At 34.2% G+C, this 23,149-nt stretch overlaps 2 protein-coding genes across 2 annotated transcripts; both read right to left on the bottom strand.

Annotated features, from left to right (window-relative positions):
* Nucleotides 1–3,391: 3,391 nt before the first annotated feature.
* On the bottom strand, nt 3,392–6,887 carry LOC121374866 (EKC/KEOPS complex subunit TP53RK-like). The gene has a single exon (XM_041501972.1). It carries the CDS (start codon nt 6,737–6,739, stop codon nt 6,068–6,070), a length of 672 nt encoding a protein of 223 aa, XP_041357906.1. The 5' UTR covers nt 6,740–6,887; the 3' UTR covers nt 3,392–6,067.
* Nucleotides 6,748–15,245, bottom strand: LOC121374867. Its single transcript, XM_041501973.1, has 4 exons — nt 15,196–15,245; nt 9,003–9,133; nt 7,422–7,559; nt 6,748–6,964 (listed from the first exon to the last, which is right to left on the bottom strand). Exons 2-4 carry the CDS (start codon nt 9,129–9,131, stop codon nt 6,890–6,892), a joined length of 342 nt encoding a protein of 113 aa, XP_041357907.1. The 5' UTR covers nt 9,132–9,133; nt 15,196–15,245; the 3' UTR covers nt 6,748–6,889.
* Between the last annotated feature and the right edge of the window lie 7,904 nt (nt 15,246–23,149).

Raw genomic sequence — 23,149 nt, 5'->3', positions numbered from 1 at the left:
TTAAAAAGATTTGTTGGTTTTAAAAATTACCGATCTCAGGAGCAATTACAGTACTCATATAAACTTTGTAACAGTAAATACATGTAGTTTTCAAAATGTACTTTTAAAAGTTAACAAGCATTCTGAGCTCTAGTACTGCTAATCCAATACATGTCCCCTACCAGGTCCAAATTTTTTTCCGTATCACTTAAATTCAAGGGCCATAACTCAGTGTTAAATTGTCGTGAAACTTATACTTGATCTGTAACAGAACATGATAAAGCTGTAAACAAAATTTCATTTCAATATATTGAGGTATTGCACCAAAAAATCAGCAAAACACATTTCAAGTTCAAGGGCTATAACTGTCGAAAATAGTTAAATCACAATGAAACTTAGGCTTGATCTGAAACAGATCATGATAAAGTAGTAAACAAAATTTCAGCTCAATTGCAAAACACATTTGTGTATTTTCTAAGTTCAAGGGCCATAACTCTATCAAAAAACAGGTAAATAGCCATGAAAGTCAAACTTGATCTGCAACAGTGAATGATAAAGCTATACACAATATCTCTAGGCAGTGTGAAAAAAAACGTCTGAAAAACTATAAGTGGGGCAGATGGAAGGATAGACAGAAGGACGAAGATGAAACCTATAGTCAATTTCCGGGACTAATAAAATATATATGTTTATATTTGTTCTTTTTCTTTTAAACTTATTTTGAAGCTAATACCAAATTAAGGTTCAAGCACGCTGTCCTGGGCATACACCACAGCTATCTGGACTGTATCCAAAACAGTGAGAGAAAATGAGGATGCAAAACTCGCTCTGGGTGGGAGTCAGGACCGGGCAGCGAACCCTGTACCAGCCTTATGTCCGATGGCTTAACCATGACACCAACAAGGCCGGTGTATATATTATAATTATTATAGTTATATAAATGACTTGCATTAAAAAAAAAAAAAAGGTTGACTGCAGATCTTTTGAACCCCAAATGACTTCAGGATGGCATTCGACTAATAATAGATATATTTTAATTTTTATTTAGATGTGTTAATTGTATCATCACAGATGATTATGGTAGACAAACAGAAAATTGTGATACATTACCAGTGATTGACCCACATGTACCAGTACATAGTGATTTTTAAAATGTTTTGTTATGGGTCAAAATGAAAAATTGGCTCTTTTGTGTGACACAAGGGTTGAAAATTCAAAGTGGTTCAAATAGCACATTAGGCTTACCATTTCATATATAACACTGCAACAATTAATTATGGAGATATACGAATCCAAGAAAATACCACATTGAATAAATTCCAAAATTTTGATATTTCATTTCTATTAAAAAGGTCCCTAGGGTGTCTGGTTTAGAGGGGTTTTACTGTAGTTAATAATGTTTATGTATTGCAAATGTGAGGGCTGCAATTGGTGAAAAAAGTTGTTTGACAAAAGTGATTATATCTAATATTTTATGCTAATATCAGTTGTATTTAAAATAAAAATGCCATATTTTCTCTTTTTTTTAACTTATGCCATAATAAATTTTTTAAAACGTATCTAATATTTTATAAATATGTACTATAACGTTACACTCCTGACATGACATTATATGGGATCTATGAAATCATGAAGCAGGAATAATTCTGTTGATGATAATCCTCCATCACAGCCTACCATACTCCAGTGAAAAAGAGAAACACTTAAAAAATCAGACAATGCAATAGGCAAATACACTTAAACAAAGGATGCATGTTACACTCCTGACATTTGAGGGTAGCCAACATTATTGGTGCATTAAACATGCAGAAATATACACAAATATCATAAGCACATGGATTTGCAGGAGAGATACTGGTATTTTTAAAACAATTTAGAAAAACATCACTTTTTTATATTTTTAATTACATCAACTGTCAAGAATGATTTTTGTTTCGAGTGAGTAGGGGGCAGCCCTTTCATGACCTGTTTGTCAATCTTCAAAACTTAATATATTCATTTATTTTGTAACAGGTGTGAAGAGAAAGAAGGAAATGTTATATTTAATGATGCACTCAACACATTTTATTTACGGTTATATGGCATCAGACCACACAGATTTTGAGAGGAAACCCGCTGTCACTACTTCATGGGCTACTCTTTCCGATTAGCAGCAAGGGATCTTTTATTTGCGCTTCCCACAGGCAGGATAGCACAAACCATGGCCTTTGTTGAACCAGTTATGGATCACTGGTTGGTGCAAGTGGTTTACACCTACCCATTGAGTCTTGCGGAGCACTCACTCAGGGTTTGGAGTCGGGTATCTGGATTAAAAATCCCATGCCTCGACTGGGATCCAAACCCAGTACCTACCAGCCTGTTGACCGATGGCCTAACCACAACGCCACCGAGGCCGGTTTAGGCGTGAAGAGAAGTCACAAAAACACCAGGAATCCCAAAAACATAGTTTTTTACCTTATTTTCACACAGCAGTCATCAGAAATGATACTTTTGGTTGCTTTGTCACACAGAAGTGTTACACTCCTGACCATTTTAGCAACATAATTTTTATTTATTTTGTAATGTATGCATGGTATCATATTAGTTTGTTAAACAATATACATCAAAAGATGAAACATCAAAAAAGACATTATAAAACTGGAATTGATAAATATTATTACATTTGTAAATGTGAAATGAGACATTTTTTTTAAAGTTTCACCCTTATAGTTTTGTTATCTGTATACATGATGTTCTCTTTTAATTTGAATTTATCTTAAAACTGTTGTCACATTCGCTATTATACACTCAGATGGCAAGCCGTCAGTGGACCAGTGGTGAACCATCAGTGGCTGAATCATCATCTAACCATCATTTTAGCGAAGTAGCCCCTGTCTGTTCACAGATAGCTATATTTATTGGTGTTGGTTCTCCATTGTGCCTACATTGGGCCATTCTTCATACTAGTTATGCTGCCAAGATGGTGACATGACTGTCAATTGTTCGTTTCCCAGTAACCAATGTTGGTGCAACAGTGACCATTCCATCCAAAATCAGCATGGGCAATGTTATAAGGATCATTAGTATATTTTGATTTTTGTTTCCTTTGATGTACATGTATTATTAAATATAAACTGGTCATGCAATTACATGGTGTTATTGGTTTGTTTTTGTCTTGTGTGAATAAAAACTATCTATCATGTAAGCAAATCCAGCGTATGAATGGAACTGTATAGATTTTGAATGGAAGTTGTGACAGTGTTCAGTGACAGTCACTTATTTGCAGCCGAGTTAAAAGTTTTAGTGTGGGTAAAGAATGCCATACTGATCTTTCTAGGAATAAACACAAAATATAAATAATTGTTCAGACTAAAAAAAATCCATCCCAAATTAGCAGACTGAAATGATATACCTATAAATAAAAACATTTAGACATATTTTACTATTTTATTTATCTTCACTGGGTAAAAATTATCAAAAATATTCATTTCAACTCATTTTGAAAACAGATTATGAACGGTTTCCTTTTTTTTTGCTAATGATGTATGAATTAAGCTATGTTTCCATTAATGTGACTGCGGTGCGGGTGCGTCCGATTACAGTGCGGGTGCTTGTGATTGTTGTTTCCATTAATGTGGCTACTTACTGCAATTATTCCAGTAATGGCATTCAAGATGCAAACATTGCAGCATCACTTATTATTTGAAAAAGAGCTTATTATGATAGTCGCAAGGTACAATTTGATACAGAAAAAGTTTTTTAAAAATAAAACAAACCAACAAAAGGAAGCGCCATTGTTAAAATTAGAACAAACCAGGAGTACCAGAACCATACAGGTCCATGCATTTTCATATGTTTATATATCAACAATATTTGTAATTGGCATTGGTAAATATTTCTGTACTTAGGAAATACAAATATTTATTAGAACAACAAACATTATTGAAAATATATGTAACTTTTATCCGCCCTATATTAGAATATGCATCAGAAGTATGGGATAGATGTTCTTTAGTCGAGGAAGACATTATTGAAAAAGTACAATTCGAGGCTGCTATATTAATCATGGTTTTGCCTAAATTTGCATTCATAAAGTCTTTGTACTACAAAATTGGATTAGCAACATTTACTTCCAGGCGTAAATTCAAAAAGCTGTACACAATGTATAAAATAATGAAAGGTATGGCTCCTGATTTTATGATACACTGTATCCCACAAACAGTTGAACAAAGAGTCCCTTACATGCTGAGAAATTGAAATGATATTTCGTTACCCCTTTCATTTGGTAATCGAAAAGAAATGTATTGCATACCAAGTTAAAACACGGGTGTAGTTATTTAAAGGCAGACGTATATCAAGTTAGCCTTAGCACCTATTCTTCGTGTAGTATTTTTCGGCGAATAAATTTTATATGAAAGGCACTCTGTTGAATGTATATATATATTCATTACGTAATCATTTCGATGCCTTATTTCTGTTTTGTTTTTCTTTTAGCAAACCGTATGTTTAATTATAGAACACATAGAGAACTTTATTGCGTTTTTCTCCGTTTCCTTTATTCTTTCTTTCGTTCTCTTTCAGTAATATTTATTTCTGTTCATATTTAAATTGCAAAAACACATTACTGTCGAAAAACATGTATGTATTATGGACAAGGCCTAGTAAGTTGGTGTAACCTGTGCCTAATCCATTTGTTCTTTTAAACATCAATAAAATGTTTTAATCAATATATATACAATGTATATTGTAAATATCGATGATGGGGATCTATAGTCATACACGCGCTTTAAATCTGGTCTAGTACAAGTTCGATAAGTTTTTCAACATCAAGTGTCATTGGAAGTACACGAGGCACAGTTGGAATTTTAGGGAAGCCCTACAATCCGGGGGAATCCTCTATGCGATTCTTATGCAGGCTAGCTGGAATCACTACATGATCCGATCGAAAAAAAATTGCATGCGTTCCCGCGTGGGTGCCGGACAAAAATCACATTAATGGAAACACTTACTATAAAAACAATGTTATGCAATATTTGACGCACTCGTACCCGGACCGCAACCGCATTAATGGAAACATAGCTTTACATTAGGCATACTGAAGTTGACAAAGGGTGAACAAATAATATGCTTGCAATAGAGAAGTCTTATGCTTGTTATTCTTCAAAACTGATTTGTATGGTCACTTATTGGTATCACAAAATATTTGTATAGTTAATTGTGATCAGATTGGTTACTCTCACTTTGAGTAAACATAATTTAGCTTCAGTTTTTGTTTTATCTAAACAAAATTTGAAGGTAACATACATTATTTTGGGCTTCATATACAAAATTATTTGTGATTCATACTATCCTAAATTCACGTTCTTCATAAACCCTCACATGAGGAACTCACTCCACCTGTAGAAGAAATATTCCTCCCACGAAAACCGTTGACTACGACTCTTATATTTTAACTAGTTGATTAAACAATGCCAACATTACATACAAAATTACTTGTTAGGTTACTTTCAAATTGGTTTTAGTAAAACTGCCCATTGATAGTGGAAACCCACATGTTTAGTAAAATTGTAGTTCTGTTTACATTAATAAAAGTATATGAGGTGAAATTGTAGTCATTTCATGTACAACTGTCATGAACAACAAATTCTCCATCAAATGAACCACTCTGATTAACATCAAGTGTTTCAGTGTTGCTGCCACAGCACCGTAAAATGTTAAGATCTCTTTGTGTAACAGGACCTGTTTTAGAGAGAAATTAAAGCTAATGGTCCAAGCCAGCATACAGATCATTTTTGCTCCAAATTTAGTTTTATATCCTAGCAAAAAAAAAAAAAGCCAGGCAAAAATTGATGTCTTACCACGGGGAAAACCCCCCAAAAACACAGTTGATACGTGAAGGTCAAAATCAATGCGTGCACTGACCATAGATCAGAAATTTATTTTGTTTGGCATAAATGGGCATTTTTATGGATTTGTTTTCAAGAGGATGTTGACAAACAAACACCCTCCCCACTAGTTACAGGTTTGCCATGTGAATGAACAAGACATTATCTTGTGGGTATACACCACTTTATTAACTAGAATTACTATAAGCTCACGTGCACACACATTATCCGACCATGGTTCTTTTGCGTCCTCGCAGTCGAATCTCATCTAGTTTACTGATCACGTCTGCAGCCCCATTCTTGTACTCCGCTTTATATGAAATGAGAATGGTCTCAAAAAGACATTCGGTGTTGGGATGGGTGCTCAGCAGGGCACGCTCCAGCACATAAAGGTCCACCCCTTTGTCTTCTGCAAGCGTGGCCCCGTAACTGAGTCCGAAGTCGATCAGAACAAGCACACTGTTCTCGGCAGCCTCCTGGAGCAGCATGTTGGAAGTGGTCAGATCACCATGCACTATGTTGTTACTGTGCATCTTGGCCAACAGTTTACCAACAACACCTGCCAGTGGAGTGAGAACTTCTATGAAAGTCTCTGGATGTTGCAGCTGAATATCTTCAATATACTGTCGTAAAGTCACTGCATCTTTCATATGCTCCATGTAGATGCTGTTATTCTCCAGGTTCACAAAGTAAACGGTTGGTGTGGGAATGCCAAAGGTCCGACAGCGCAGCATTGCTCGGACTTCTGCTTTGATTCTCTGTGTAGTCAGAGACTTGTCAAGCTTCGGGTGCCTGTACGACTTGGAAAAGCGTTCTTTCACAATGCATGGCTTTCCATAAAATGATGATGTGTATAGCCTAGCCTCAGCACCTTGTTTGAATGGTAGCAATTCCATTTCTATAAAAAATATTCTCAATTATTAAATGTCTGCAAGGAATGTCACTATTGTCTCTCATCAGCAACACACAAAACTACTAATGAGTGCAATGATGTATGTTGTAACTAATTACACCAGTGTCACAATCATAAAGTCGATGCATTCCTTTTAATCCCCAGTTGGATTCTGGTATAAACAGCCTTTGAATGAATTTAATCTCACATCAATTTCACCTTCTTCTAGCTAAAAAACAAAATGGAGGAATAATTTAATAATACTGAAAATGTAACTTTGAGATAATGAATTTATAAAAAGAAATTTGGCAAAAAATAATGACATTAATATGTTTAATTTGAAATTAAATCCTGTGTCAAGTAAAAACTATTTGTACAATCCATGACTTAACTAGACCCAACACTAAAATTACCTTGATTTTTTTTAATGCTACATGTAATATTGACTTGCCGTCTTTTTGTCTTACCTATCCCAACCTTCAAAGGGGTTTTTTCTAACCAAGTCATTGTACTAATAGACCAAGAAGTCATTTCTTATGGAATTTTTTAAAACTTTGAAATCCTTGGATACCAAAACAATTTTAACTACTGTATACCAGAAGATTTAAATACCCATTTTAGTGTTACAATTGTGAGGATAGCTGTTTTGTAACCAGTGAATGGTAAAACTAACTAAAAGAATATACCTTGTCATCAGCATACAATTCATTGTAGCAGCGTTTAGACATGCACTGACGAAGGCACCTTGTTAGTTCAATCCCATAAATACCCTGACATTGACCGGACATATCACACCTCTGTTTAGCATTCTTGTAACGTTTGTCCTATGAAATAAGAAAAAGAAAATGTTTCAATTCAAAGATGAAGAACAACCATATATATTAAAATATATACAGTAAAGTAGATTTAGAACCAACACACTTAGAACTACTGCATAGAACACAGTGGTGTAGGAAGATGCCAAAAAGTGGGGGGCACACTTTTATATTTACACACTTTTACACTATTATAAAGCAAATATAAAGCACATGCCCTCTTGCTCCCTGCTTCTTACGCCAGTGGATCAAAATGGTTGAAAGTCCTGTCTTAATAAATTTCAATGTATAAAACAAACTATGTATAACAAATTAACTCTTAAAACTAACCTAATATTTTGTCCCAAATTGTTCATTCCAGTGTAAATTACTGTGTATATAACAAACCAAGCATAATAGAAATTTTTTTTATGCAAAAACTACAATGCAACAAACATGACCACACAAAAAAATAATCAAAGATCATTTGTTTTTACTTGGTAGAGAGATGTCAAGGGATTAAGTTATTGAACAATTAACAGAAATTTCTCACTTCACTGCCATTGTTTTGCTTGTGGTAAGTCCCTTTTGCTTTTTCTTGCCATTTGAATGGTATCCAACAATTAGCCTGACCCGTGCAACTTGCTATAGCCCTATGTTTTAAATGCACTATCCCTCAGTTGGGTTTTTTTATTATAAGATTTTCTTGTTACATAATCAGGTGCATTAGTAATTTTCAAACAAAACAATTTCAATAACAATTTTGTATTGGAATTTCCCCAGCATTTTTGAGAAGTCAAGCACCCACTTTATCGTTATTGTAAGGAGATGCAAAGTAGCATCATTTGAATACTGATGTCATTCAAATTCAACACGCTATCCGAGTAAAAGCTTATGTATGCATGGCAGTTGTGCGCGCAAACAACACCCGAATATGCCTTTAAATGAGGAAAGTCCAATATGGCCTACATTTGAAATGAATATGGTTAACTGTGCACTTAACAATATGGTAGGGGCGGGATGGATCCCAGTGGTGAAGCGTTGCCTGATGCACGGTCTGTGTGGAATCAATCTCCATCAATGCTATTTCTCGTTCCAGTTTGTACTGGTATATCAAAAGCTGTGGTATGTGTTATCCTGTCTGTGGGATAGTGCATATATAAAAGATCTCTTGCTACTAATGGACACATGTAGCAGGTTCCTCTCTAAGACTATATATCAGCATTACCAAATGTTTGACATCCAATAGCCAATGATTAATAAATCAATGTGCTCTAATAGTGTTGTTAAGCAAAAATAAACTTCAAACTTTAACAATATTGGTATGCACTTAAAAGGAACAATGGTACCAACTGACTAAAGTAGTAAAAGACTGTTTACAACAGTATCAATTCACACACGTACTGACTTGAATACCAAATGACTATGATACAAAATTCACTGCAGTATTTATAAACTTGAACATGTACTTACATCTCGCTTCTTCTTGTAGCTGTATCTGTGTTTGAATGTATACTCAACAGCAGTGACCTGACACCCAATGTCCAGCAGCAGCAGCACAAGGAAGCACCAACTAACAATCTTACAGTTCAGTGGCAACATCTCTGAATTAAAGTTAAACATAAATATATATAGAATTCCTTAAAATACAACCTTGGGTTCAAAACTGTTATGTGCATGCATTATATATGTATTCCTGAATGTAGCTCATCAAGATAAACCTAGATATACATTTGTTGAGGTCACGGGGACTTGTAGCCATATTTATGGTGGTTCAGCAAGACTACATGTATTAAATATTATTTGTATACTTACAGACTTTGACATACGTGTATATATTTATGTTTACCTTGAAGAACTATCTTGAATGAAACCTAACACTAATATTCAAAACTTTAAATTAACATTTGTTAATGGTGAACATGAGCAACTCCTGACACACACACATATATATATATATATATATATATATAGTCATAGCACCCTCAGGGATGTTGTGGATGATACATATATAAATCATTTTACGATTGAAGGGGTGGGGAGATATTTGCTAATAGTTAAAAACTAAAGTCACTTTCAACAACTCAGGCCTTATGTGAGGTCTAAATTCAAAACCAAAGTACTTCTTTTTCAAACTTTGAGAGGGAAAAGTTTTTAGTAGGAATTTCTTTTTTTTCAGATAGTATATTAAACCAATTTTCTCTATATAAAATTTCAACATCTTTATTTGTATGTTAAGTTTATTCATTAAGACAGTCTGTTAAAAACTAGTCTCCAACAAATGAAGTAGTGTACCTGTAATCCTTACAAATGTAACATCAGCCCAGAACAATATCTCGAGTGAGGAGGCACAACCTCTAGTGGGGGGGGGGGGGGGGGGGGGAGTCACATGTCCTATGGGCCTATATATATAGTATATATATATATATATATATATATATATATATATATATAAAAAATGAAAATAATTAATACCAAACAAATATAGGAATATATATATTTGTCAACCGTTCGAATAATCGAGTCGCATCTTAGTTATATTTTGGTGAACTGGTCAATACACCTACCTCATAGACTATAACGTCTATTTTAATAATGATTTCTACAGTACTGCAATTCTGAAAGCGACTCTCTAATGCGGGATAATAATACTGTGGTGTTTTGGTCTTAATCGTGTGAAACAGACCGATTCCTCATTTTAGCCGATATTGATCATCAACAGTTAGATAGTGTAAACGTAATTTAATATCATAACAAGAGAGTATTCCATAAAAAGTCAAAATGGCAGCAGGCACAAATTTATTTGCTTATTGTTCTAGATTTCAGTGAAGTCATTATAAACAACATGGTTACCATTTAAATTTAGTATGTGGAACCTGTGTCATTGCAATGATTTTTGTACAATTTCTGTCTGGACAAAATGTGGGGGAAATCAAACAGTAAAACTAAGATCAACAACAGTCATTCTTCGCACCCTTGTTTTGGCTTCACAGGCCTACACAATAAATAAACAAAAACTTAATATTTTGTTTAAAATTATGAAAAATAAAAACATACAGACATGTAAACTGTGTTGTCTGCTCTTGGAATTAATTTGACAGGGGTTACGGTTAGTAACTAGTTTTTATTTTAATGTGGCATAGCATTGTAATGAATTAGCTAATTTTGAATTTGAATGCAGGCCTAGAAATAAGTTTTTAAAGGGACACGCCCTAGTTACGGCTATTTGTTAACCATTACAGAGTTGTTTTTCGCTATTAAACCCCATTTTTCACAAATAAAATTGCACTTTACTTACATTTTATTATTTAGAATACACATTTCCATTCACCTGAAGTGCTTTTTGGTAATCCTGATGTTTGTAAAACCACGAAATGCATTTTTTCACAAGACATTCTGTCGTTAAGCAAGCGAGGTCCAATCTATTTTTAGAGGGGATATTTCCATTTCAATGTCACAGACGTTGGTATATCACGTGACCGTTATCATTTTGGTTCGGTTTGTTTTCTCGTGCACAGTTCGCGCAATCAACATCCGATTTGTTGTTGTTCATTTGTGCGATTTTTCTTCACAGTTCGTGAACATTTTAAGTAACAATAAAGTTCAGACAAGTAAGTGTCTCAATACAAAACGTTACAAACCCTTAAAACCAATAATTTTGCTAAGTCTTACGATATCTGGAGAGGGGATACAACCAGGACAGAACAGTTGGAACATGTCCAGGAGAGGTGAAAAGAACGCACCCAAAGTCTGTGAAATTTGTCGTGACATAGGCATTGTTGTGCTTCGAGCGACATCAACACATTTCATTTACGGTTGTATGGGGTCGAATGATTATTAAATCATTATGCTCTAACTTTGATGTCCTTAAACACCCCCACCCCCCCACCTTAACTTTACCCTTTCCAAATGATAGAATATTTATTTGAATTTGTGGATTTTAACACATAAAATTAAGAAGTGAAAACATTCATTGGAAGGTACAACTGTCGATAATACGTTGTCAATATCAAAATGGTTTTAACGAAGGACTAAGTACCGTATCCTCAACTGAATGTTCTTCGTACAGCGCAAGATTTCTTTTAATTTTTTGAGATGAACCCTACAATTTGAAATCGACAAACGCACATGTTAAAGCCGCACACCCTAGTTCCATCCAGCGAAAATAAATTATAATTTGGATAATCTACAAACCTGTAACACACTTAGATCACGTTTTTATCAAATGGAGTGAAAAAGCAGGTTTTATATCGATAAATACCATGGGAATCCCCATGTCCCAATTGCTTGAAATAATTTTGAAAGTTAGTATTCTGATGTCACCGGTAGATGTCGCTCGAAGCACAACAATGCCTACGTCACGACAAATTTCACAGAGTGCGCACAGACTTGGGGTGCGTTCTTTTCACCTCTCCTGGACATGTTCCAACTGTTCTGTCCTGGTTGTATCCCCTATCCAGATATCATAAGACTTAGCAAAATTATTGGTTTTAAGGGTTTGTAATGTTTTGTATTGAGACACTTACTTGTCTGAACTTTATTGTTACTGAAAATGTTCACGAACTGTGAAGAAAAATCGCACAAATGAACAACAACAAATCGGATGTTTATTGCGCGAACCGTGCACGAGAAAACAAACCGAACCAAAATGATAACGGTCATGTGGTATACCAACATCTGTGACGTTTACACAGGAAGATTCCCTCTAAAAATAGATTGGACTTCGTTTGCTTAACGGTTTTTTGTTGATAGCACGTCTTGTGAAAAAATGCAAAAAATGCATTTCGTGGTTTTACAAACATCAGGATTACCAAAAAGCACTTCAGGTGAATGGAAATATGTATTCTAAATAATAAAATGTAAGTAAAGTGCAATTTTATTTGTGAAAAATGGGGTTTAATAGCGAAAAACAACGCCGTAATGGTTAAAAAATAAACTGTAACTAGGGTGTGTCCCTTTAACTGAAAATGACAACAGGTAGCATGAACCAACAGGAACGATAACTCCTGACGGCATGAATTGCGTCTGCGCAAAAACTGGCTCCAGATTTGTCTCATTTAATGGGTACAAACTCCGTCTGAAAGCTCTTTTCTGATAGGTTCTGACACGGGAAACATAGCCAATGAGAAAAGTCAATACATTAATCTGCTAGAACATTCTATTTTCACTTAATTATGCACGCATTTGGCTAAAAATAATTAAGTGTGAAAAGTTTGCTTCAGGTAAAAATGTAGTTAGGAGAGGTGTTCTACATCGTGGTTTGGTAATATGAAAAACCATCCATACCTTTATTAGTGTAAATCAGAAAAAATACAAAAAATGGGCGTAAAATTGTTGATTTTGGAAGTTTAACAACCCAATGTGACTATTTCCGAGCGTTCACGGAAATCAACGGAAATTTCCGATCGAAATCCAAGATGGCGGCACCCATCTCCGATCAGTATTTACAAACTTTTAAACATGTATTCCTTGACAATGCAAGCAATTCTACATGGATTATTATAAGTAATTTGGGGACATATATCATATAATCAATACTTCGTATATATAGACCTCTATTATTGAGTAGAAATTGTTGCAAATGTTGAAACATTTATTTTGTAACTTCCTCCTCATACCACTTCGCACCCTTTTTATACTATTTAAAAAAACACATTATTGATATGTTATAATCAAGGTACAAACATCATGTCAACTTCCCCAACCCATTCAGAATATTGTAACGCATGTTTTCCATGTCCATGTTGACAATGATACATCCACTCCGGCTCTACTCCATCAGCACCGGACACGTCTAACAAACTTTACAAAGATTATTCCAAATCACAGTCCTACCAAGTCAGTACAGTATTTTGTTTGGTGATTCCTGATGGTGTATTTTGTGAGATCTCTGACTGACGCCCTCTCTGTCTCTGAAGGAAATATTTGATAGATTTTGATTGGTCTATCTATTTATTACTGGCTTCAGGGGTCCCACAAAAGACACCACGTCACCAGAAAAAGTATTTCATGAAAACAAAAAATAATTTTCAGACATTGGTGGGTGAATATGAACATGACTATTCTCATTACTGACCCTAGTTATGGACACGTTACTGTGCCAAAACTCCCGTAATATCCATAGCAGACACAGTACAGGAGTTTTTGCGGAGTTACGTGCCCACAACTACATGTATACATACCAGTTCATTTTTCACATGCATTCTATAATCATAATGCACTAACATCAACATGGAGGAACCAAAGATATAGACGTAAGTAGTCTGTTTCGCTGAAAATGGTGACTTTTTGCTTGCATATATCGTTGTAAAACGATACTTAAAACCATTTTAATTCTGCTTTATATTATTTGTTTCCATTTTCAATCAGATTAGAGGTCATATTACATGTAAAAAAACTAAATAATCACCAGTTATTTGGATGATTGCCCTGTTACATTCATTATACAGGTTTTTGGACAGAAAATGAAAAAAAATATTTAAAGGTCCGTCAACCGGCCGTATACAAAAATTAGTTAAAAATAAATGTTTCACTCATTTTCATTAAAACAAAAAGCATTCATCTTCTAAAACCCATACTATTATGTATGCAAACAATGAGTTTCCTATTTGAATTTTTAAAAAATCATTGGTTCATGCTACAACAGGCTGTCGTTTGTGCTTTGCCAAGCTATGGTGGCACAGGCAACGAATCAAGCATGTACTTTAGACGATTTCCATTCATAGCGAACACACACTAGTTTTTTAAAAGTGCATTTCATATTTGTACATGATGTTATAATATGGTAACCAGAGAATGTAACTTTAAAATGAAGTGTTTTAGAAAAAACAATCTTTTTTTGATTACCTACAGGGCGGAAAGAGTTTTATACCCCTTTATATAAAAGGCTCTAAATACTAACCCTAACCATTGAAAGGGGGTACTGTACGGTCGAACGTATGCCCAATGCAAGTGGTCTAAATATTTACAAGGCGACATCGAATCTGTCGCCTTCGCAGATCAAAATTCAAAGCGAAGATTTTGTTTACTTCGCCTGATCGTGTGATGCCTGCAAATACCCTTTCTGTGCTAGCTATTTTCTGGTTACGGGACCGTCTCCTAATTACTTGGAAACAATACAAATAAATTCAATATACATACACAATAAATGATAATCAACGACAGGCCGAATTTGACCATAACGTGGTTATTGTACCAGGCTCAAACTACCAGCCACTAAGAAAATTACTGGTTATTGTTAATGGAGAAACATCCGGTGTACTCGGCAAATTCCGATGAAAAAGTCGAGGTGTTCCGAATGATTTCGGCTATCCTCGGCAAGAGCCTATGAACTTTAAAGGTTCGCTATCATGGCACATTATTAATACACAGTATATAAAACAAATACATAAACATTACAGTATTAAAATAAAAAAATAAAATACCATCCCAGTTATTAATAAAGTGATATTTTGTAAAACGCTTGGGGAAAAAACCCACTGCTCAGTCGATTTGACCCGCATCACACCTGTGACGTAGCATCCGGCCTTCTGTTAGTAGACGGCCTCAGACCACAATTAATTTCGCTATATGTTTCTATATAGCCTTAGTGGCTATAACATTTTTATTAATATCAGCAGGCCCGTGAAGTTTTGTATGTACCTTTGCCTGCATGGGGGACACATACCCTGAAAAGGACAACCCCTGTTGTCCAGCTCTTTCTCCCAGCATATTGGTTTAAACAGACACACCCTCTAAACCAGGCCGGAGTACACCCATTTTACACAAAAAGCACTACTTTTGCATGGGCCGGAATTACCACAAACAAGTCTTCAATGTCAACAAGTTACACATGTTTACAAACTACATGCTATCCCCTGTCACTTCAGTCAAACAGTTGCCACTTCATAGCTGTCTGCCATGAAATAATCACAGTCAAACAGCAGACTACTTGCGCGGTCAAACTTCCGGATTTTCGACAACCAAATGGGAAGATAACTGTAATCTGAGGCCAGACCAACATGCCGACAGCAGAGAATGATTTTTCGAAAAACAGCCGATTCTTAACGGACGCTTGTTTGGACATTTTGGTCTCATAACATTTGTATATCTACTCGAATGATATCTCGATTGATGAGGAAGTGGTATATAAGCACGTTACCTACCTACTCATGAGAAGGAGGGCACAAGTTCAGTCCCGACTTCTGAAAGTGGGATGTTAATATTTGACTGTAATAAAAATATGTGTTCAGATCAGAACGCATTTAAAACAACAAACAGAATAAATAAAATTATTTTATTGATTAATATCACATAAAATGGGATTTGAATTTATTTTTAAACAGATCGGTATGATGCAATGCAGATATGAACACATACAAATAATAATACGATTTATCTTGCTACCTACACCCGTTACTACAGGTGTTGTTCATTGTTTATTAAGCTTTCAAAGAGGTGTCCTAATTACTGGGGAAATGCCGTCATTGTTTAAAAGGGGACCACTGGCAGACAGTGATGGTGGGGGCGTTATCCCGTGGGTCCCCTCCCTACGCCACTGTAGGGACGACGCATGGCCATAACACTTTGAAAGAGGCACTTTTGTGGGTTATGTTTGTTTATCTGTGAAAATGTCCTCACTTGAATTTGAAAGAAGAGTCTGGCAACCTCGAAACGTACCACTATATTTTACACTGCAGCCCCTGCTCTGGTACCCTCCCCGCCTCCTCACCCTCACCCTTTTCAGGTCTAGTTTAGCTCGTGCTCGTCGTGGTTTCTTGTTTGCTGTATCACGCGCAATCGTAGAACATGTGCCCGTGTAGCATTTAATTTGCACTCCCCAGTCATTATTATACGTATTTATAATTTGCACTCCCCCAGTTATTATTATACATATAATATGCACTCCCCTTGAATTATTTGCACTCCCCTAGTTATTATTATACATATAATATGCACTCTCCACAACTATATTTAAATACTGAATACATTACTGTACTGTTACTTTATTAACGTGCCTATATCCAAGAGGTTCATCCCACATTCAATCTCTGGCAAGGGCAGTGGTTGAGCATTGGACAGAAGGTATTTAATTTATTATTATTATTATTTAATATTTTTATTCCTTTTCTTCATCAGCATACAGAGCAGTACACTAGAAAAACAATATGCACATAATCCATTTCTTGTACATATAAAACATATAAATAAGAGAATTCGTATCTTTATATTGTTTTTCCCCATTATAACCGTAATGCGTTTTGTATAACTTCCCATTTTTCTTTAATTCTCTTTGCTGTTCGGGTGTGTATAAATATAGTGAATACAGTTCAATTCTTTTATAATAATATGACCTATACATGAAATATAATTTGGTTTTTGCTGTTTCATTCTAGAGACATGTATATAATGCTTTACTAAAGGCAGACATAAATTTATGTTACCAACATTTATATTTTTAGTAAAAAGTCCAAAAAGAAGAGTCTCAGCCGTATTCGGTAGAAGAATATCAAATTTTTATTTTAAGTTGTCAAGAAAACAACACCAAATAAATTTGACATGATGACATTCAACAAACAAGTGAATAATCGTTTCTTTAGTTTCACCACAAAAAGTACACAAATCAGTTTCCCAGGGTTTGCATAGCATCAGTTTGCTGTTGGTATAATAAATTTGATGGTTAATTTTAAATTGAAAGGATTGCAATTTTGTGTCATCAGTTATCTTAAAAGGCATTATGTAGTAAATGTTTTCCCAATAGTTGTCCTCAATATGTAAATCTAATTTCTGTCGCCATTTTTGTTGCGCAGTGGGGTTTTCATCCAATTTATCGATAAATAACTGAAGGGTTTTGATACTTTTTCATATTTTTTAAATAGTTTTACATTTGAATTTAATATTTTTCCTAATTTAAAATCAATATTTCTAATTATGGTTTTGCATCTATTTGGTATTGCATTCATTAAGCCATAATATTGTAAGTAATTTAGATTCAGGTGATACTTTCTGCAAAAGTTATCTCATGTAAGAAAATTTCCATGATTATCCAACAAATATCTTTTTCACACCAGGTATTGTAAAAAATTGGTTTATTATTGACTGTAATATTTGGGTTAAACCAAAGAGTTTGGGATAATATGTCATGCGGGGTTGTGGTGGGGTATTTAATTAAAAGGGACAATTTTGACTTTATACTACAATGGAATGGCTTAATTCAGAAGGCTTGTCTAAAAATTATGAATATGACAACTAATTCCTAATATTACAAAACCTTTTCGACGGGCGGTCCAAATAAAGAAAATTGAATAAATATTTAATTTTATATTTTTAGCCCTAGGAGAATTAAGCGGAAAGAGTTTGGCCTTGAACCAAACAAAATAAAATAATAAATAAATAAATAATTACGTTATGTTAGGTTATGTGTATAATAATGAATGGGTAGTGCAGACGATGTGTATAGCAATGAATGAGTAGTATAGGTTATGTGTATAATAATGAATGGGGAGTGCAGATTATATGTAAAATAATAAATGTGGAGTGTATATTACATGTATTAATATCTATAATAGTAATAGACGTAGGATATATGCATTCTAATGAGTGTAGATTATGTTATAACAATTGAGTGCACTATAATAATGAATGGGTAGTGCAGATGTGTATAGCAATGAATGAGTAGTGTAGGTTATGTGTATGATAATGAATGGGTAGTGCAGATGATGTGTATAGCAATGAATGAGTAGTGTCGGTTATATGATGTGTATGTGGGTCTGTAGTAATGTATTTTGATTCTAAAATATGAACCCGTTTAAGACCAAGCTTTGCAATGTTATCTCCACATAATTCATGTCATATTAATTGGAAGTAAGCTAAGCAAGGGGTGGGTGAAGAGATTCTGGGATCCATCTGATCACCACACATAATGAGTTATTATTTTTATTCTGCAAATTTACAAGGGCGGATCCAGGAACGTTTTGGCTTCCCTGATTCACATACCCATCTAGATTTGCCACTGAGATTTTTATCAACCTTTACAAAGTGCACTGGCCATACAAACATAACAAAACACTAAAAAAAATATAATTATGTGAGTGACTAAAACATTATTATAGCCTACGTGTAATATAGACTGGGGGCTGTCTGTATATTACATGTATAATATGCACTGGGGAGTGCTTATTCTATGTATAACCCTGACTGGAGAGTGCAAATCCAGGGGAGTGCAAATTATAATAGCACAATTATATAATTTTTCAATGTGTAGGACTTCGTATTAAAACATTTAACTGAACTGGTTTGATTCTTTTGGTAGAGTGTTTACGTAAATTTTAGAGGATCATTGGCTACCGTGGGAAATGCTTTAATTATGTGCTTGAAGATCAATTCATTATGCCAAACGAGAATGTCAATAATACGTTTTTGATTTAAAATATTTGGTGTGTAGCTAAAGGCCCCCAGCTCCTCTGCTACGTCGTGCCTGTCAAATGTTACACTATTTTTAGGCACACAACTATGATGTTTTTAAGTACTACTTAAAGTGGGTGTGACTTTCTGTGAACCCGCTTGATGCGCGATCGGTCTGGGATCGATCCACGTCGGTTATTTCTCGCTCCATTGAGTGCACCACGACTGGTATATCAAAGGTCGTGGTATGTGTTATCCTGTCTATGGGATGGTGCATATAAAAGATCCCTTGCTACTAATGGAAACATTTAGAGGGTTTCCTCTCTAAGACTAGACATCAAAATGACCAAATGTGTGACATCCAATAGCCGATGATTAATAAATCAATGTGCTATAGTGGTGTCGTTAAACACAAACAAACCATTCATTCATGTGAATGTGAATGCACAAGTAGAAAGTTTGTTTATATACACCTATAATTTTGCAATGATATATTTTATAAACATGTTAATACTCAAGCGCGCCATATCACTAATGTAACCGAATTATGTGTCAATACGATTTTATGTTATAAAAGTTGTATACAAACATTATATCTCTGTATATATGTATACATTATGTGCTCAAGTGCCATTAGGTCTAATGAAAATAAAGTTATGTTCATTCATTCGTATATGGACTGTTTGTACATTTGTGTTGTGTAGGTGGTATTTGTCATTTGTTTCCTTGCACTGGTTTTCAGCTTGGGTTTTAATTAACTCCACAGCTGTGTACAGGTTTAACAAGGTGAACACTGTACTCACTAAACCTGTCCATGTTTCTTTTGGCTACTTGCTGTTTTGAGTCAGACGCTTCATTACATATGAACATGGAAAACCTGTCAAAAACTTCTCTTCGAAATGTGAGGTCTGTTTGAAGAAAATTAGGGAACGATTTTCACTTTACTTCACTTCACTTTTCACTTTACTTCACTTCACTTTTCACTTAAAAGTACCTCATAACTTTATTTCAAATGGAATTGTTCAAATAACATATTTTTAATGAAATATGTTGTGCCAATTATCTTGAGAATATAAAATAAAATAAACAACCCCACACCAACAACAATGTTCGATCGGGTATATATGGCCGTATATATATCAATATTTAACAGGAAGCCATTGTTTACTTTTTATTTATACATTTCATTTATACATATATTTGTTTACAATTTATGATTAGATTCTTTGATTTTTAGTTTTAGTTTTAATATCAAGTAAAAGTTGATATTGTTTTATTAATATACAATTTATAGAGAACGTCTCATTTCTTATTTTAAACACTAACACTAAACCCAACTTAACACTAACACCTAAACTAACACTAAACCAAACTTGCACTAACACTAACACTAAAACAAAATTAGCACTAACACTAGCACCTAAACTAACACTAACACTAAACCAAACTTGCACTAACACTAACACCTAAACTAACACTAACACTAAAACAAAATTAGCACCAACACTAACACCAACACCTAAATTAACACCAACACTTAACACTAAACCAAACTTGCACTAACACTGACACTAACATCTAAACCTAACACTAACACCTAAACTAACACCAACAACTAAAACGAGTTGTTTTAAAATGTATCTAACGAGCGAAAGCGAGTTTGATATGTTTTTAAACAACGAGTTGTGAGATAAATGGTATCTAACCGATACGAATGTATTATTCTATTACTTACGCATCAAAAAACAGCTTTTAAGCAAATTTTAACACCTTTTTTGACTAAAAGTTATTTACTGCCGTTGCACTTGTAGCTGACTTACAATAATAATAAAAATAAATAATAACAACATACAGTTACTATTGTTTTGTTTTTATTCATTTTTAATGTTTGAATTTGCGATTTACTGATAAAAAAAATTCAACTTTCAAATTTCACTCCTGACCCCAATCGTCCTTCAAGATTTTTGGTGGTCATAAAACCTACTCAATCTAATTAAAATTAGCTCCACAATTACATGTGGATCTAACACCAGCCAGTTGGAGCTCATGTCCACCAATCAAAACCTTACTTGCAGAATCCTGCCAGTGATTTAAAAATAATTTGAAACCATTCCGAATTATCCTGAGGATATACGACATGTTTCGTGTGAATTACGAATGCCTTAAAACATGTTTTATTTTATAAAATAAATAATTTGTAATGTAAAACTGAAGACTGATTTAGTTGGGGGGTTTTATAAATAAATAAATAATTTTTAATGTAAAACTGAAGACTGATAACCCACCCCGTACGTATTGGTATGGTTCGCTGTACTGGGGCCACTAAAATAGACTCGCCCGATATTTTTAGAATTTGTATGCTCCCAAATAACGTTATAAAAGGCGAAGTGTGATTGGTCAATATTTAAATTATTATTTACAGACGAAATGTTACCTGGACATTGGGGACTATACGCAGTGTTGTTAGTTTTAAATCACTGGCAGGATTCTGCAAGTAAGGTTTTGATTGGTGGACATGAGCTCCAACTGGCTGGTGTTAGATCCACATGTAATTGTGGAGCTAATTTTAATTAGATTGAAAATCTATTGTAATACTGAACTACCTGTTGTAATGTTTGCCCATTTAATTCACTATTATTATATAACCATTCCTCTGCCCCACTATTTAAACAGTTAAAATGGATGACAATGGAAAGACAAATCCACTATCACAAATGTTTACAAATTTATAAATGTCTATACAATGAAGCCCCAAACTATCTTTCAAACTTATTAATATATGTTGGAGAAAACAATCCCTACAACCTTCGAAATGTAGAGGATAGAAATCTATTAATTCCAAAACCTAAAATGTCTTTATTTAAACATGCTTTCAGTTACTCTGGACCAGTACTTTGGAATAAATTGCCTAAAGCTATCCGATCATCGCCAAATACTGCTGTTTTTAAAATAGACTCAAGAAATATTTTCTAAAATAATATCATTTGTACATATGTTTATTGCCATATATGTATTTTCTATTTGTTCATAAATGTATGCATTGTAATTCTGTATTGTTTGTACCTGAGGTCCTCAGGGAAGATTAGCTTTTGCTAACTGTGTTACCCTCACTAAATAAAGAATTTATTATTATTATTATAGCTAATATACCTTACAATTTTGGAAATTGTGTAATTCTTATTAGAGTTCCCGCAACTTTTTTTTAGACTCGACTCTAGATGAATATAATAATATATATATATTATACACTACTATGCGGTTAAAAATAACTATCGAAGACTGATCATTTTCGTTGAGTATATATTATACTTTTAATACATAAACTATTCAGTGGATTTTTGTTTATTTAAAAATAATAATAACTTACGTAGTTTTTGCACGTTTCGAGTTCCATTTTGGTTGTTTCTATGTTTTCTGCCAACAGATCCAGTGTTTTCTCAGAAACGTCAAAAATACTATTGAGAACGAAATGGGATACTTTCTAGAGAGAATGTCTTAGATGGATCGTCAGAATGCTAAGAAAAGTACATGACCAACAATGAATGACCAACAAAGAACTATCTGAAAGCTGCACCAATAATGTTGCCATGGAATGAACCTGGCTAATGCATGGACTAGCTAGACTATATTTAGTGAGGTATCACAATGTGAGGGAAGAAGACTGGTAATAACCTAACAAGGACAAGGTCATTAAGTATTAAGCACAGTGTCTCATTAATTTGATTTATTTACGAAAATACCTAGTAGGTGTAAAATATGTATTTCTAAAATGCTTCCTATGCATTATTACGCCAGGAGTATCCTATATTTTTAGGTCAGTGCCCACAGTTTAAAAACCTAACTGTCAACTTCCCCTCTAATCCAGAACTAACGTAAACGTTCTGTCGTGGGATTATACTACTTTTAAAATGGTTTTTTCATCAGCATATCAGCATATTATGAGGCTCTTTGATATTTACTTCGTTATGCAAATGGTCGTGGGATACAATCTTCTGTATTTATAGCCAAAATGGAAAATAATACAGCTTTTAATATGCCAGTCGTGAAGCATTGTTCGAAAAAATAAAACCCTAGTACTGATGACAGAAATAAGGGCACTTCATTGCATAAACTCAGATATTTAACCCATTATGTTCTGTCAATAATAACTCATAAACACGTGCGTCAAGCAATAATGAATTCAGGATCGTTAATTTAATCATAGAGCAAACTTATGTTAGAATCAGTAGATGAACCCA

The sequence above is a fragment of the Gigantopelta aegis genome, chromosome 6 (assembly GCF_016097555.1).
Source record: "Gigantopelta aegis isolate Gae_Host chromosome 6, Gae_host_genome, whole genome shotgun sequence".
Lineage (NCBI taxonomy): Eukaryota > Metazoa > Mollusca > Gastropoda > Neomphalida > Peltospiridae > Gigantopelta > Gigantopelta aegis.
Note: the sequence above shows the minus strand (reverse complement) of the source record. Positions and strands in the feature narration are given on the sequence as shown.